At 38.0% G+C, this 18997-nt stretch overlaps 1 protein-coding gene across 1 annotated transcript; it reads right to left on the bottom strand.

The window, feature by feature from the left end:
• Positions 1-9319: 9319 nt before the first annotated feature.
• Positions 9320-10604, bottom strand: LOC100732533 (heterogeneous nuclear ribonucleoprotein A1-like). Its single transcript, XM_013143207.3, has one exon. The coding sequence runs from the start codon at positions 10548-10550 to the stop codon at positions 9876-9878; it is 675 nt and encodes a 224-aa protein (XP_012998661.2). The 5' UTR covers positions 10551-10604; the 3' UTR covers positions 9320-9875.
• Positions 10605-18997: the final 8393 nt, after the last annotated feature.

The following is an 18997-nucleotide window of genomic DNA, read 5'->3' as shown; positions in this document are numbered from 1 at the left end:
GAATGATAATTTGGTATTACACCCTCAACTTTGATCATGTGTCCTAGGTGAAGCATTCTCAGGAGCACATCTTTGTTCCTCCAAAATGGTCCCAAACGCATCATTTGGCAGGGAACTGCTGGCTTCCCATGTATATCCAGAGGACAAATTCCTTTGAGTATATGGAGTGAAAATTTCTTTCAAAAAACTACTGAGCTTTCTTTTACTAAATATTAAAGACTACATAATTAGGTTTCTTTAGAGATTAAATATCCAGGAAATTCCAAGCTGTGTTTGGTGAACATCTGTAATAATCAGCTCCCATAATTACTGCCAACATTCTATTTCTTGCATGCATATAACTTCTGATTGAGTTCTTACAACATGGCTGTCTGTCAGGACCATCTTATTATTATTCCCATTTATTGATGGGAAATATAGCCTTCAATGAATTTATTGACTTACGGTTCCACTGTGACTGAGTAATAATGTTGACCAAGGATCCGGGAATCATGCTCTTTTTATTTCTCTATTTGCCTTCTTTATGCTGGTAGCTCCAGAGATACCAGAGTAGGATGATGCATCCTTAATAACTAAGAACAGAATATGAAAAATTAAATTTGGTCTGTTCTGAGCAATAATAGGATCTATGCTGGGAAATGTTGTTTACGATATGCACTGAAAGCTTTTAACTCAATAAATATCTGTGTAAACACAGCTTCCTGCTAAAGATTTAGAAGCTCTTTGCAAAGACTATTTCTAAGAGTTAATAACTCTGAATAATTCTTATTGCATTAAAAATGTATATTATGAGAGCCAGACTGAAGACTAGAGAGGTATCTCAGTATCCCTTTCCATGTTCCAGGGAGATGTGAATTTAGTTCAGCTTGAGAGAGAGTAATAGATGCAGTCTTAGTACACTATACATTGGACTGCTTAGGAAACAAATGACGAGGTACAGAGCTTTCATCTCTGATTTGCATACAACTTAACACAGGCCCCAAGGAAAACATCTAAGTCCTCTGCAGGCAGATAGTATGAGTGCTTCCAGTGGGAAAGGAGGAGGAGAATAATTATACCAAGACTTCCTGGGAGCCCTTCCATGTGGGAATGACTGTCTGCTTTACAGCTGGAAACCCAAGGAGTTCATTTACACTCATAGAGTCAGCAAGGTGCAGAACCAAGACATAAACCCCAGCAGGAAGGACCATACACTACCCAGGACATCAAGAGCTTCCATACACCCTCTGGTTTCATGCAGACAGCTGCTAGGTGTTAACGGGTGTGGAAACGCAGGTGTGGGCACGGTTAAGAGACTCAGGGAGGAATGAAAAATGTCTCTCTAGAGGAGGTATGTGAGCTGTGAATGCTATGCTGGAGGAGGACTGACTTTTGAAAGGTTAAGTGTCTGGTGGTATTTTTGCAGAGAGAACAAGAGAGGCAGAAAGCCAGTGGCAGGAAAGCTCTGGATGCTGCTAAAAAGTGTTACTTAATAATAGGACGTGAGGCTAAACAGGCAGCTGTGTGCTCTGGGGTAGGTAGCAGAGACACCTGTGCTGAAATCAGACCAGCACAAGTCTGAATCTGGGCTCTGACTTTAGTCAGCACTGTGACTTGGTGCTAAGAACCATGTTGGGGGGGCATTTAACACAGCACCATCTAGCATATAGCACAATTGTTCTCCTTATCCTCCAGAGATATATTCCAAGTTGTTTGTAGATGTCTGAAGCATTGATTAGTACCAAATCTTTTATATACTCTATTTAAAAAAAACATACATGCTATGATGAAGTTTAACGTCTAAATTAGGTGAAGAGACTAATGAAAACTAATAGCAAAAGAATAATTATAACAATATGCTTTAGTAAAGTTTATGTGAATGTGCTCTCCTTTTTGTCTCTGTCTCTGTCTGTCTGTCTGTCTGTCTCTCTGTCTCTCAATAATTTGTCCTGCACTGTATTTTTGGTTGAGTGTGCAACCAAAACCACAGAAAGAAAACTCATAGCTAAGGGAGAATGTAAGTGTTGGGTAAACAGTAGCCATGTGGAGTTAGATCAGTAATGGGGAAAGCTTCAGAGACCAAGTGCCCAAATTGCAACCTAAAACCCACTTATTTATTGCAAAGTGTTAACACTGCAATTAAAGTTGAATACTGAAGTTTTAATTTAGAGAAAAACAACTGATATCTGACGTTTAGCAGCATGCTGGGGTGACTTGGCTCACGTGGCCACTGTAGCACAAGTGCCATAGGCTTACCACCACTGGGCTAGACACTTGTCAGGGGAAACATTTTAGAGTTCTAGAGGGAGGAAAGGACATAATCTATACCACTGAGTTCCTAGGGTTCTGACCCTTGAAGAACTAAATGTTTCCTCTTAAAATTCCTATTATAAGTTTTCTTACTAGGTTTCATTCCTGTTCACAGTAATTGAAATCTGCCTGTAACAACCCAGTGGAGAAACGCTAAGTGACGTTTAATTCTTTATGATTGTTGTCTACCTTGAAACTGGCAGGCTGAAATTGCAGAGCTGATTTCATTATTTCCCTGCATGGGAACTTATCTAAGGAGCACTACTGCATTAGAGTCTAGGTGGTTGTGGACTTCAAACCAAAGCCCTTCAACACTCTTAGCTTCCTCTTGGGAGTCACATCCTTCAGAATGTGTATTTAAAATTTAAAATATTGATATTTAGGATGTTCAGCAATTGTTTTCTGCTTCCCAACAGTTTATTTAATTTTATGAAATTAAGGGAAAAAAGAGAAATTCATCATTTAGAGCAAATTTTGTTGCTATTAAGGGATCTTGGTGTGTTTATTTTTATACAGCTGTAAATCCTGTTTAGAGTAGGGCCAGGCTTATGATTGCAGGAACTACAGCTTACTAAGCATTTCCCAAATGCTGGGCTTTGCACTGAGGGGTTTATCTGCTCAGCAGAAAGTAACATGGTTCTGAAGAGTTCTAGAGCCAGGTGGTCCTGGATTCCAGTTCTTCCTCCTTCCTTCACCGACCTTTACTGGAGAAATGAACTAAACTAACAACTAACCAAACATAAGCCAAATGCTCCCATATATTTTTTATTTTATTTGTCAGATACCTCTATTGAGGATGTGACATTATTCTCATTTTATAGAGCCTTAGATTATTCAAAATCATACAGCTAAGCCATTGTGTTCATTTTGTATGCACTTTAGACCAAGTGCTGGTAAATGGAGTATTTGAATTAGAGAATGAATTAGAGAAGATTGTCTCTGAAAAATGTATTTTTGTGTTTCTTAAAACTGTGTAGATACATTTAAAAGTGATTAGATGTGTTGGACTCCAGAAAAATCTAATATATGTTTCTACTCTTCATCCTCATTGCAAAAATTAATATTTTAAACAGAGTGTTAAATTCATGGGAGAATCCCCAGTTGTTGGTTTTTAATGGGAAAGATATATATTTGGGAGAAAATAACAATTTAAAAAATTCCCTGTGGAGGAGCAGACCCATCCATTATGTATTTGTCATTACTTGGATTTACACATGTCACCAGTTGAATAATGCCCCTCACACCTTTGGGGTGTGTTGTAAAGATGGGCTCTGCTTGTCAATGATTTGGGCTGTATCTAAGGATTTTTGGTTGTGGGATCCTAAAGGAAAATGATGTCCCTTCTGAAGTGGAAATGAAAATCGAAGCGTGGGGCAAGAGAGGACCAGCTGGAAGAAATCCAGCAGCCAGCACAGGCCTGGCACATGGAACTACTCAGTAAGCACCTAGAAAGATGAATGTGGAAAGACGGTAGATGTCAGAGAGGGTGAATGAGAGTAACATTAGAGAGAGGTGAACCCGTGTGCCAGGAGAAGAAAGGTCGGGCATCTCCTATCTGGGGCTGGTCTTTGGTCTTATCCTTTGATATCTGCAGATGGAGCTCAAACCCCTCATGATCTAACTTCTCAGTGTGGCTCCCTGATCTTCTAAAAGGTCATTCCCCACCACTTCCCTCCGGCTCCATCCCCTTCCCATTTTCCAAGGCAGAAAGATGGTGATAGAGCTGCTCATTCAAGTCTCAGGGCTTTGGTCTGAGACAGGCACCTCTTCCTTGGAAGAACTCCTATTTCTTGGACCTTCTCCCCGGCCCTTTGAAGTTATGGAACTAAGACTTTTAAGACACCACTCACCTACTTAAACTGTACAATTCAGTGCCTTACCATATATTCACAAGTTATGCAATCATTTCCACAATCAATTTTAGAGTATTTTTTATCAATTCAAAAATAAACTCCACATCCCCTGCTCATTAACTTTCTACCCCAAGCTCTGAGCAACCACTTCTTTTTGTCTTTCTAGGTTTGCCTATTCCAGATGTTTCAAGTAAATAGAATCATAGTTTGTGGTCCTTTTTGTGGCTTACTCAAACAATGTTTTCAAGGTTTATCCACATTGTGCCATGTTGTTCTTCCCTTTTTTTATTGCTAGATAAAATGGGTATTTGAGTTGTTTTGTCTTGGCTGTTATAGGTATTGTTTCTTGGAACCCTCTTTTGCAAGTGTTAGTGCAGGCTTGTTTCCATTTCTTTTTGGTGTATGCTGGGGGCATTCTTGGATCATATGATAACTCTGTTAAAACTGCCAGACAGTTTTCTGCCTCACATTCCTATCAGGATCTTTAAAGAAGAAATTCCCTTGGACATTGCATACTTTTAATACTTGTTGGCTTACTTGTAGGTACTATGTTGGCACGTTATATAGACGTGTATAAATGTGTTATAGTGTAACAAGAAGATGTGTGTTCTTCAGACCACCTCTACTCTGTCTCTGGCATTTAGGATAACTGTTAATTTCCAAATTGACTCTCAACCTTCTAGTTGCCTTATCTTTTTACTTTGAAGTGGTGGGTTTGTCCTAAAATTTTCTACAAGTTCTTCCAGTCAAATGTATTACAACAGAAATCACTGAATTAATTAACTAATTTTTTGGTTCGTTTGAGACAGTGTCTCACTATGTAGCTCAGGCTGAATTTGAACTCATTATGTAGCCCTGGCTGGCCTTGAACTCCTGGTGATCCTCCTGCCTCAAATTCCTAAGTGCTAGGATTATACGCATGTGCCACCATACCCCAGAAAACTGCTGAATTTAAAACAATTAGTGAAATAATAAATTTTTTTATTTTTAAAGAGAAAAAAAAAGACAGAAAAGAAAAAGAGCAAAAGAGCCAAAGAACAACAAAAATAAACCCAAAACAATAACAATAAAGGCTTTCAAAACAATAGGGATTTAACAATGGTTGTAATATTGTATATTGCCATCTTCAAAAAGGTTGCTTAAGTTAGCAGACAGAGACACACAAAATTGATCTAATCATAGGAGTATTAATTGTTCTTTTCCAGAAACTAATAGAATTAGTAGTATGATCATTTTAGCTAACTTATGTATACAGATACACAAATTTTTATCTTTTTCCTTTTCCCTTTCTTCTTTCCTCCTTTCTCCCATCCCAGTTACTTTTGCCCTCTGAGCAGTTTCTTACCCTTGTGCAATATTTATTGTAGATTTTGGATCTTATTTACTTGTTCAATTTCTAACACTAGGGAGACAACGTAGTATTTGCACATGTGAGTCTGATTTGTTTCACTTATGAATATGGTTTCTAGCTGCATTCATTTACTTACAAAAGCCTCAAATTTATATTTATTTATATCTGAGTAGACTCCATTGATTAAAAATATTGCATGTTTTTAAATCCATTCCTCAGTTGACGGGCACTTGGATTGTTTCCAAGATTTGACTATTACAAATCATGCTGCTATAAACATGGGTGCACATATATCAGTGGTATAATGTTTTCAGTTCTTCTGAGAAAATGCCCAGAAGTGGGATAGCTGCGTCAAACGGAACCTTTAATCCTAGCCTTCTGAGGACTCTCCACACTGATTTCCACAGTGATTGCACTGGTCTACACTCTAACAGTGGAGAAGTGTTCCTTTTTCCACACAGCTGCTCTAGCATTTGTTATTGATTGATTTTTTGATCTTGGCCATTTTTTCTGGAGTGAGGTAGAATCTCAGTGTTGTTTTGATTTTGATTTCTCTAATGACCAATAATTCTGAACATTTTTTCATATATTTATTTGTCATTTGTATTTCTTCATCTGAGAAGTGTATATTCATCTCAGATGCCCATTTTTGGATTGGGTGTTTGAGTTTTGGGGGCCTCATTTTAAAAAATTTCTTTATATGTTTGAGACAGAAGTCCTTTGTCTGAGGGACAGTTGGATAAGACATTTTCCCAATTTGTGAGTTTTCTTTTCACTCTGTTGAACATTTCTTTTGACATGAAAAAGCTTTTTAATAACACGAGATCCCAGTTTTTGATTCTGGGAAGTATTTACCATGCAGTTTGATTTTTGTTCATGAACTCTCTGTCTACCCATATGTCTCCATGATTTCTACCTACTTTTTCTTCCAGCAGATTTACAATTTCTGTTTTAATATTTAGATCTTTGATCCATTTTGACTGTAGTGCATGGTGACAGACATGGGTCCATTTTTAATTTTTGGCATATGGGAAGCAAGTGTTTCCAGCACTGCTTATTAAAGAGACTATCTTTCTTCCAGTGAACAGGTTTGGACCCTTTGTTGAAGATAAGCTGGCTGAGTGTGTTTGTAGTAGTGGCTGTGTCTTCTAATTTATTTCATTGATCTTCAGGTCTGTTTTTATGCCAGTGCTATGTTGATTTTTATTACAATAGCTTTGTAGTGTAATTTCAAGTTGGGGATTGTGATGTCTCCTGCTTTTCCTTTATTGTTCAGTATGAGCCTTTGCTATTCTAGATCTGTTCTGGCTCCAGATGAATTTTAGGAATAATTTCTTTAGATCTGTGAGGTATGCCAGTGGAATTTTGATTGGAATTGCATTACATCTGTATAACAATGTTGGAAGAATGGCCATTTTCACAATGTTTGTTTTCTAACTATGAACAAGGAATGGCTTTTCATTTTCCTTTAGAAAGAGCACTTTATGCTCTTTGATTTCTTTTTTCAGAATACTGTAATTTCCAGTGTATAGATCTTTTACTTCCTTTGTTAGGCTGATTCCTAAGCATTTCATTTTTGGGGGGTGCTATTGTGAAAGGTGTGGTTTCCTTGTTTCTGTCCCAGTGAGTTTGTTGTTTACATACAGAAATGCTATTGATTTTTAAGTGCTGACCTTGTATCCAGCTGCAGTACTGAATTTGGTTGTTACATCTAGAAGTCTTTCAATGGAGTTTTGGGGGCTGTCTATATAGAGTATCATGTCATCTGCAAATAATGACAATTTAATTTCTTCCTTTCCTATCCTTATTCTTTTTATTTATCTCTCTTGTCTAATTGCTCTGGCTAATGTTTTCAGAGCTATATTGAATAGGGGTGGTGACAATGGATAACCTTGTCTTATTCCTGATTTTAGGTTGAAAATTTTCAATTTTTGTCCATTTGGTAAGATGATGGCTATTGGGTTATCATATATGGCTTTTATTGGATTGAGTAAAGACCATCTATTCTGATTTTTCATGGGGTTAAATGAGAGTTAGACTTTATCAAAAACTTTTTCTGCATCTACTGAGATGTTCATGTGATTCTTGTCTCTGGCTCTGTTGATATGGTGTATTATATTTATTGATTTTTGTTTGTTGAACCATCCTGCATTCCTGGGATGAATCCCACTTTATCATGGTATATAATCTTCTTGATGATTTTCTGCTTTCTATTTTCTAGTATTTTACAGAGGATTTTTTCATCTATGTTCATTAGAGAGATTGGCCGGTAGTTCTCTATTGTGGTTGAGTCTTTCTCTGGTTTTGGTATTAGAGTAATAATTGCTTCCAGGAATGAGTTAGGGAGAATTGCTTCCCTTTCAATTTCATTGAAGAATTTGTTGGAATTAAATCTTCCCTAAATTTCTTGTAGAGTTCATCATTGAATCCATGAGAATCTTGGCTTTTCTTTGTTGATAAGGTTCTAATTACACTTTTAATTTCATTAACTGGGTTATTCATCAGTTTTGTATCTTCCTGATCCAGCTTTGGTAATTCATATGTTTCTAGGATCTGTCCATTTCTTCTGTTATTGAACCTATGAGAGTAAAGGTTTTTGAAGTAGATATTCATGAGCTTCTATATTTCCACAGGGTCTGTTGTGATTTCATCGTTTTCATTTCTTATTGTATGGATTTGAGTTTTCTCTTTCCTTTTTTTTTGATAAGGTTGATTAGGGGTTTATCAGTTTTATTTATTCTTTCAAAAAACCAAATCTTCAATTCGTTAATTCTTTGTATTGTTTTCTTAGTTACGATTGCATTTATTTCTGCTCTGATCTTTATAATTTCTTCTCTTCTGTTGGCCTTGTGTTTACTTGCTCTTCTTTTTTTTTTCTCTCTTCTTTTTCTATAGGTTTCAGTTGCAGCATTAGGTGTTTATTTGTGTCTGTTCCATTTTCCTGATGTGCTATAAATTTTCCTCTGAGGACTGTTTTATTGTATCCCACAGGTTCTTGTAAGTTGTATTTGCATTTTTGTTAGATTGTAGATATTGTTTTTTTCTTGTTTAATTTCTTCTGTGATCCATTGGTTGTTTAGGAGAGTGTTATTTAATTTCCATGTGTTTATGGGGTTCTTGGGGGTTTCTTTGTCATTAATTTCCAATTTTATTGCACTATGGTCACATAAAATACATGGAATTATTTCATTTCCTTCACATTTTCTTAAGCATGTTCTGTAGGCTAATGTATGGTCTATTTTAGAAAATGATTCATAGGCAGCTGAAAGAATGTGTATTCTGATGTTGTTGGGTGGAATACTCTACGCATCTACTAGGTCCATTATTCACAAGTTTGATTCAGTTCTGTTATTTCTTTGTTGATTTTTTGTTTGGTTAATCTGTCTCTTTGTGACAATGGGGTGTTCAAATCCCCCATTATAAGTGTATTATTGCTTGTTTGGTTTTTCATGTGTTTTAAGATTTGTTTCACATAGTTGGGGTCCTCCCATATTTGGTGCACACATATTTATGATTGTAATTTTTTCCTCTTGAAGTTTTCCCCTAACAAGTATGTAGTGACCTTCATCTCTTCTTTTTTACTCTTTGTAAAAATTTTATTTTAAAGAGGGAAGATTAAACATAACAAAACAGAACAAAACAGATCATTAGGAAACAATTTTAAGAAACACAAGTTTCAAAACATCTCCACTGGAGATCTTTACTGTCTATCATATTGTCTCTAGTTTTCTTCTAAATAGTTATCCCCATCTTTTTTTTTAAAAGACACATTTATTCAGCATCATGATCAGACTATTACATTTAGCAATCAACAGCATGCGTGCAAAAAAAAAAAAGGTTTACATTAAAACCCTTTGTTGGAATGCTTTATACTTTCCACAGAACAGAAACTAAAATAACCTGTTATATAATTAGTCACATATACAGTCCTCGAGTTTTTTGCCCATACACATGAGTACTGTCTAAAACATGTCTTCTTTGTAGCAGCTAGGCCCTGCCACCACTGTGCTTGGCTGAATTCACAAATCTGTTGTAACCTGTAGCTTCCCTGTCACTTTTCTGGCTCTCCTGCTAAGCTTTGTTTCCTGGAGTATTTAAAACCTTCTGCCACTGCCATAGCTACTGCTGCTGCTGGAACCACCATAGCCACCTTGATTTCGTGGTTTGGTAAAGTATTGGCCTCCACCACCATAGGGCCAAGAGCTTCTGCCTCCAAAGTTTCCTCCCTTCATGTGTCCAAAATTTGAAGACTGATTGTTATAACTGCCAAATTCATTGTAGCTTCCACCACCTCCATAATTGCTTCCATCATTACCAAATCCATTGTATCCATCCCCACTGCCACCATATCCACCTCCACCATGGCTGCCACCAAAGCCACCTCAACCACTGAAGTTTCCTCCATGACCAAAACTGTCATTGCCACCAAAACCACCTCCACAACCACCACCAAAATTTCCAGAACCACTTCGACCTCTTTGGCTAGATGAAGCACTAGCCATCTCCTGCTTTGACAGGGCTTTCCTTACTTCACAGTTGTGGCCGTTCAGAGTATGGTATTTCTGAATGACAATCTTATCCACAGAATCATGGTCATCAAAGGTTACAAAAGCAAAGCCTCTCTTTTTTCTACTGCCTCGGTCAGTCATGATTTCAATCACTTCAATTTTTCCGTACTGTTCAAAATAATCTCGTAGGTGATGTTCTTCAGTGTCTTCTTTAATGCCACCAACAAAGATCTTCTTCACTGTTAAATGGGCACCTGGTCTTTGAGAAACTTCTCTTGAGTCAGCTCTTTTTGGTTCCACAACTCTTCCATCCACTTTGTGTGGCCTCGCGTTCATAGCTGCATCCACCTCCTCCACAGTGGCGTAAGTGACAAACTCAAAGCCCCTGGAACGCTTGGTGTTTGGATCTCTCATTACCACGCAATCTGTGAGTGTGCCCCATTGCTCAAAATGGCTTCTCAGACTCTCATCAGCTGTTTCAAAGCTCAGCCCTCCAATGAAGAGCTTCCGCAGCTGTTCAGGCTCCTTAGGAGACTCTGACTTAGACATGACAGCAGTTGGAAGAGAGACTGACGATGCTTCCTCCGCGGTGTTCACCAGCAGAAAGGAGTTATCCCCATCTTCACACATAGTGAATACGTACTGAACATTATAGAACTAATCTTATCAGAACAGGATGATGAAGCCTTTTTGGTCTTCAAGACCTGACATTAGGGAAATCAACAATGGTTGCTATAATGTCTTTCATTCTCTTCTAAGTACTGTCCATATATTTATATGTATGCTGAAATTAAACATAAGAGACTAGACTAATATCACTCTGAACAGTGAATAATAGTATTGCTAGATTTTATATCATAATGCTACAGAATTAGCACTGGGTATCTTAGTATCTCTTCTTTAGAGTATCTGTTCATTACATCATGCATTATGTAATCTGTTCCCATAAACTGTTTAGAGATTCTCCACATGTGTGAATCTCTACGTGTATACCTATCCTTTCTGTATCAGAGGGAAAAACAGATCAAAACAAATTCCTAGAAAAACATGAAGTGAAAAAGACATATAACCACAAAAGTAGGTTATCTACAGTAGTTACTATGCTTTCTCTTGTTATTTTCAATAGAATTGTCTACATCATCAGACATAATATAATTGAACATAGCATTACATAGCAATTTTAATAGAAACACAACATTGGAGACATAGGACTTCAAAAACAGTTAATAATCAAACTGGAATGGATATCTTATTACATCTTGTCATCTTCAGAGTAGTTGCCTCTACTCTTAGACTTGATACTATCAAGCATACCAAATTCAAATAAAATCACTCAAGACAAAACAGCAGTCTAACAAACCAGATTCAAATAAGATCAGTCATAGTAAGACAATGTAAGTAATACAGAGCTTCAGTTTAAGTTAATAGGGAGTTGAGGATATTTATTGTAGTATGTCCTGCTATTTTTGGAATAGCTGTCTATGCCATCAATTCCAGCATGAGTAGATAGACTGGAACAAAATAGAATCAGACTAAACAGAGTGATAATACCAATGTGGCTTTTAAATCCTGATACACTATTAACAATGTCCTCTGCCTTCCTTTTTTAAGCAATTCCTCCCCTTTACCTTTCTCAGGGTGCTTTGTATATTTTGGGTCCCACTAACTCCTTTAGTTTTTAGATTGGGGGGGGGCAACCCATTATCTATCTAAGTGATATTGAGCCTTTTTTTACCCCTAAGCTTAATCTTAAGCTGTATTCCTGTACTTACTAAAGCCACAAGGTTTTCCTTCCTTATAGCTGAGTAGTTGTCTACTGTACAAATGTGTCATGACTTTCCAGCCTATCTGCAGCTGCTGGATAAGTTGTCCCTATTTCTCTCTGGTTCCCTGTCACATGGAGCACCGTTTTCTCATCTTTGACTTTCAGTTTATTAACCCATTTTCAGGTTCAGTATATTTTCTGTTCAGAGTATCTCAATGGATCCTGTCTCCTGATCTACTCTGCCTGTGTTTCTTTTTGTTAGTGTACCAAGGCTATCTATATTAGAGTTTATAGCCCACCTTCTCGGCCTCATCTCTGCTATTCTATTTTTCTGCTACTATTTGTCCCCTTTTCTCCTACATTCCACTGTCTGCCCTGTTCATTGAGGCCTCTCTGCCACTGTTGCTGGAATCCTGGTATTTTTTTCTATCTCTCCCTAGAATGTTCTTCAGTATTTTTTGTAGGGTTGGATTGGTGGCCATGGACTCCCATAGTTCTTTCTTGTCTTGGAAACATCTTGTTTCTCCATTAATTTTGAGAGTGAGATTTTCAGGGTACATCAATCTGGGTTGAAGGTTATTTTCTTTCAGGGGTTGGACTACTTCACTCCAGTCTATTCTTGACTTGATAGTTTGTGTTGAGAAGTGTGTTGTTATTTTAATGGATTTTCCTTTATAGGTGATCTGCTTCTTTTCTCTGGCTGCTTTTAATATTCTATTCTTGTGGTGAATTTTTGGGATCTTGATTATCATATATCTGGGTGTAGATCTATTTTGGTTGTAGTTGGTTGGAGTTTTGTATGTCTCATTTATCTGAATATCATTTCTTTTTCCTATGCTTGGGAAGTTTTCTTTAATTATTTCTGTGAATAGCTTTTGTAATTCATTTGTGGTTACTCCTGCTTCTTCACTCATGTTTTTTATTCTTAAGTTATATATCCTCTTGTCATCTTCTGGCTTGTGAATTGTTACTTCCTGGTTCCTTGTTTTTTTAAGTGGTCTTTTCTTTCATGATCACACATTGTAAATGTATCTTCAAGTTTTGAAAGGTTAACTTTAGTTTCTGTAAAGGCATTTTGCCAGCTTTCAATGGAGTTTTTAATTTCCTTGTAATCTCTTTGGATCTGTTTCATGTCTTCTAGATTTTGTTTATATTCTTCACCAAAGGTTTCTCTTCCTTTTCTGGGTTCTTCCATTCTTGCATGTGTCTTCTTGAGAGGGCCTTAGCATTTCTTTTATTAATTTTTTTATATCTTGCCTCACTTGGATTAGAATTTCAGTTTTAAGTTCATCTATGATGTCATGAAGGTATTTATGTCTGCTGATGTTGTGGCCAATATTGTATGAAAGGGGGCTGGGGATTTAGCTCAGTGGCTTAAGAACCTGCCCTGTCAATATTGCATGATTGCTGCACTGGGTCTCTTCTGTATTTACTTCTCCTGGACTTATTTTCCCAGGATCAGTGACTGGAGGTTTTTCTTATTTCTTTCTCTTGTCATGTTTCTGGTTTCTGTCAGACAGGTGTGTGGCAGAGGTCTCAGGCCCTCTCTGTATTGCTCAAGGTTTTTCTGAAGAGTGCTGGCTGGGGGCTTGCTGCCTTTTCCAGTTTGCTGTTATCTGAGGTGCACTCAGGGACTGTGGGCTATCTCCTCTCCTCTGAGCCAGTCAACCGGTGATTGCCTTCAGCATCTTAAGCCTGTGCTTTGCATACAGCACAGTTTTGGGACAGTTTCATCCCTGGCTATTGGGTCCTGACCAGGGGTGTGACTCAGCCCAAGCAGGTCCCACCAGTCCTCTTTGGGCCAGGGACAGCTGACTGATGCCACTGTGGCTCCGGACTCAGACCTATCCTGCCCAACTCCAATATGTCTTCCAGCCAACCACCTGCCATGGGACCCAATGTCCAGCACTCACCGCGATTTAATGCAGTTTTCCACCTTGGCTCTACTCCACGCTATGCTGCGTACTCCTGCCAAGGGCCCAGGACTCACCAACTCCTGATTGCAGCAGCCGCAGTTTCAATGCGAGCATGAATAGTCCAACTCCAGGGCATGCCCAGCACAGTGTGGGACTGGTCTCAATGAGTGCGTCTGGCTCTAGCCTTCCACAAGCGTTTTTCCTTCCTCTTCCCCCACTTTTTTTTTCCCTGTTTCATCCTGGGTTGTGAGAATCCCTCTCCGCTCATGCAGCCCTCTCCATGTTGCCAAATTTCTGCATCTGAGCTGTTTTTCTCAGAGAGGCTCTCCACTCAGTTACCTATCAAGCTGCCATCTTCTTCAGGATCACCTTCATCTCTTTTGATCATTCTGAGTTTGAAGTTCACATTTTCTGCATATAGAATAGTTACCCTCAATTTTTTCTGGGTTTCTGTTGCATGGAGTATTGTTTTCCACCCTTTGATTTTTAGTCTATGAATTTCCTTTTGAGTTAAATATGTTTCTTGTATATCATATTTTTGTATTTTGTTTCTTAACCCACTCTGCTAGTGTGTTCCTTTTTATTGGTGAGTTGAATTTCTTCAGTTGTTCTTTCTCATGGAGGTATGCCATTTCTCCATCAAACTTCAGAGATAGTTTTGCAGGGTAAATCAACCTGGGTTGAAAGTTGTTTGCTTTTAGGACTTGAAATACTTCACTCTAAGATCTTCTTGACTCGAAGGTTTGTGTTGAAAAGTCTGTGTGATTCTGATAGGTTTTCCTTCATAGGTGATGTGTTTCTTTTCTCTGACAGCATTTAGTATTCTGTTCTTATGCTGAATTTCTGGAATCTTAATTATTATATGTCTGGATGAAGATTTATTTTAGTTATGCATAGTTGGAGTTCTCTATGCCTGACTTATTTATCTGTGTATCAGATTCTTTTCCCATGCTTGGAAAATTTTCTACCATTTTTTCAGTAAATATTATGTCATTTGTGTTGATCCTTGCTTTTTCATTGACACCTATCTGTCTTATATTGTTTCTCTTTGCATCATCTTGCTGCTGTTGAATTGTCTCCTGGTTCCTTGTTATTTATAATAGATTTTTTTCTTTCATGATCATTAGTTTCATCCTTTCTTCAAGGTCTGAGAGTCAATTTTCAGCTTTATTCAGGCACTTTTGCCAGCTTTCAATGGAATTTTTAATTTCCTGAATATCCCTTTGAATCTGTTTCATGAATTCTAATTGTGTCTTATATTGTTCATTCAAGGTTTCCATTATTTTGGTATATTCATCTTTTTAAAATCTACATTTTCTTTAGATACACTCCACATTCCTTTCATAATGTTGGTCATTTATTTTTCTACCTGAGACATTATTTTTGATTGGATTTCCTCTATAGCTGCATGGAGTTGTTTCTTTACTTTAGTTGCTATCATTTGAGAAAGTTGAGTTTTGCAATGTCCAATGTCTCCAATTTTCAGCGCCTCCTTGATTTATTCTTGGTGGGCTGGAGAACTGAGACTGCATCTTGCTCTTTCATTTTGTCATTTTCCTCTGCAACCTGTGTGTCTGGCCAGGTACCCTCCCAATAGATTGCACTGGGATGCTGGGTTGGGCAGAGCTTTGATCCTCTAATATCCATGTTGCTAGCTGAGGTGCAACCCCAAACTACGGTGCTGGGGAATTGTGCTGTGATAAGCAGAGCCTGAAATCTCCAGGACATCCATCAGTGAGGCTGGTTGCTCCCTGATGAATGGCTCTGGGGTTCTGGGCTCGGCAGGGTTCAGTAACTCTTGGATCTGTGAGGTTGGATGGTCATTCCCCCAAAGGATTATGCTGGGATGCTGGGCTGAGCAGAGCTCAGATCCTCTAGCACCTGTGAAGCTAGGCATGATGTATCCCCAGAGGGTGACACCAGTACCTTGTGCCTGGCTGCATGGAGTTCAGAACCTCTGAGACCCGAACAGCTAGATGGAACACACTTCTGTTGTATGGCATGGGAACCTTGTTCCCAAGAGTTCAGAACCTCTGGGACCTATGCAGTTAATTGGGGCACACTCCTAAACTATGATTGGTCTTTGCACCTGGCTGAGAGGAGTTCAAAACCTCCAGACTTCACAGTAGCCAGGACTTACCTCTGGAGTATAGCACTGGGGTCTTGCTAATAGCACACAATTTAAGTAAAAAATAAACAACAAGAAAAAGCTTGTAAGAAGTAAGTCATTATTTCATTCCTGATCCCAGCCCCATTTCCCTGAAGTAACCATTTTTTATGCATATGTATATATGTATTTCCTAAAATATGTGTGTATAAATATGTATATTTATTAATGTATATATACACATACATACACATTGCAGGATATTTTAAAATCACATATTTCATAGAGTCTAAAATGTTTTAATTTTTTTTTTCTTTTTGAGACAGGGTCTTGCTATGTAGTTAAGCCTGGCCTTGAGCTCATGTTGTAGCTCAGGATGGTTTTGAACTTGCAATGATCCTCCTGTCTCAGCCTCCCAAGTGCTGGGATTATGGGTGTGCACTACCATGCCTGGTTTAAAATGTTTTAATGTCATACATGTATAATTTAATTTTTATTCAAGAAAAACAATATTCTGAAACTGGTCTCCATTTTGCTTTTCTTCCATTAAGGACATATTTTGGAGATCTTTTCATTTCAGGCACTTAGTCTTTTTGATGTGTGCATCTGCTCTTTTCATAATTCCTACTGGCCATAAATAAACTGCACTACCTCAGTGCGTATCCTCTGTAGTCATCTTTGTAGTCTATAGTTCAGACTTAGGAGTTGATAGCATTGATTATGTACAAAATAGTCTGTTCTAGTCACCATCTCCATGGAGGCTTGGCAGCTGTGCTGTGTGCCCCATGGTGGCACTTTTTGGCACTGTTGCTAGGGTTTGGACGTGGTCTGAAAGTTCCCCAAGGTTCCTTATGATTAAAGTCTTTGTCCCCAAGGTGATGCTGTTGGAAGCTGGTGGAACCTTTGCACAGTGGAACCTTATTGGAGGTCCTTATGTTTCTGCAGACTTGAAGTAGTTTATGAGTGACCACTGGAACTTTTTTCAACTTCTTGAGTTCTCATGAAGTGATTGTTATAAAAGGAGCAAGCCTGTTCCACAACTCGTCTCTTTCTTCTTTCTTTATTTTTGTTTTGAAATAGGATTTTGGTTAGTCTCTAAAGTATCTGGACTGGGTTTGAATTTGTGATTTTCCTGCCTCACCCTCTCAGGGCACTAGGATTGCAGGCATCCTCTCTGCTCTTCTCATGTTCCAACAGTTCCTGAACATTCTCCATCTATGATGCATTACAACCAATTCATGATGCATCTCCAACCCTCGTCAGAGGCCAGAAAAATGGGACCACCTAGACCACGAACCTCTAAATAAGCCTTTATTTGTTATAAGTTAGCTGCTTCAAGTATGAAACATGATTAAAAAATACAGTAAGTATTTAAATTTTAAAAATAAAATATAGTAAATGACACATTACCATTAATCTTCCTCAGAATACTCTCCCTTTAAACACATTTATCCCATCTGCAATAGTTGATACATTGTGTCAACTTGAGAAGTTTAGGAGCTTAACTAAGTAACTCAGCAGTTCTACATCCTGGAGCATAAAGGACATGCCTTAGGGTGGCTGTTCATGCTCTAGGATATTATAATGGTTGATTCAGTGTATCAGTTTGATAAGTTTAGAAGTTGCCCTGTCTTGAAGCCAGCTGATTATGGACTGAGACCTCCACAAACTGTGAGCTGAATAAATTTTCCTTTCCCTAATTTTGGATGTCAGGTATTTTGTCCCAGCAATGTGAGAAAAGTAACTAAGGCACCATCATTCTTGCCAACGTTTGAACTGTTTGGAAATCTTCTTTTATGAATGTTTTCTGTTGTCATGTCCTAACTACCTTGATGTTTTAAACTTACATGAAACATTTACCTTTCATGGTCATTTTGACTTTGGATAAGATCCAGAAAATGCACAGTGCCAGCTTTGGTGAATGAAGTAGACAAAGACATAGTGTAATTTTTGTATGCGTGGAAGTGTTTTTTTTCTATCCTTTTGTTTTTGATCTGTATATATTTTGATAAAGCTGGTCTTTTCTTAACAGCATATTATTGAATATTGCTTTGCAGTCCATAATGACAATCCATGGCTTTGCATTGATTCATTTACTTTTTTTTTTTTTTTTTTTTTTGTCTTTTTCCTTTTTATCGGTACCAGGGATTGAACTCATGACTGCCTGCTTGCAAGGCAGGCGCTTATGCCGCTGAGCTAAATCCCCAGCCCCGATTCATTTACTTTTAATGTAGCTATCAATATGGTTGAGTTTAAATCTATAGCTTTTACTTATTTTCTATTTGTTGACTCTTTTTCATAATTTGGTTCTACTTTTCCATCTTTTTTTGGTGTTGAGCACATTATAGAATTCAATTGCATTTCTTCTATCAGTTTTTTAAGTGACTTCTGTATGGAAGTGTTTTTTTTTTCCTCTTGGTTGCTCTAGGGATAAACAATTTAATTTATCACACTACTTAAAATTAAAAGCAAGGACTTTAAAGTTGTGTAATTTCACTCATTTTAGTCTTTGTGATACTGTGGTCATGTGCTTCTGTCTTAGTTACTTTTTACTCGTCGCTGAGACAAAATACCTGAAGCCCAAGTTGGAAAAGGAAAGGTTTATTTCTTACAGTTTTTGGAGGTTTCAGTCCACACTCAGTTGGCTCCAAGACAGTCGGGCATGGCTGGGCTGCAGTTCATGGCGGCTGCAAACAGCAAGCTCGAACCAGCAAAGAAAAAGACATACCTTCTTCCTGCCATTACATCACATCCTGGCTCCACCCCTAGGTGGGTGGAGCACTGACACCATCAATCCAAGCACTAGACAATGAAACAATCACAAATACACCTTGCAAACTCATGAAGCCTGGGGAACACAAACATAAACCATGACATTCCACCACTGGCCCCCAGGACTCATGTACATCCTTTATACAAAAGACATTTAGTCCACATCCAAGATTTGCCAAAGTCCTAAGTTTCAGCATTGCTGAACAGTCCAAGTCCCAAGTCTCCAAGATAGATCTATGGCAAACTCTTAACTGTAAGCCCCTGTATAAATGAAACAAGGTTAAACATTTCTGAAATGCAAAGGCACAAGATAAACATTACCATTCCAAAAGTCAAAAATGGGGGAATATAAAGTATTAGAAACAAAGCAAGTGCAACATTCAGCAGGGCAAACATTAAGTCCTAGAGTTTCACACTCAGCATCTGAAGCAATCTG

This window comes from Cavia porcellus, unplaced genomic scaffold (assembly GCF_034190915.1).
Source record: "Cavia porcellus strain 051 isolate PalLab524CR breed Dunkin Hartley unplaced genomic scaffold, mCavPor4.1 scaffold_2, whole genome shotgun sequence".
NCBI classification, from domain to species: domain Eukaryota; kingdom Metazoa; phylum Chordata; class Mammalia; order Rodentia; family Caviidae; genus Cavia; species Cavia porcellus.
This window is presented reverse-complemented; position numbering and strand designations above follow the sequence as displayed.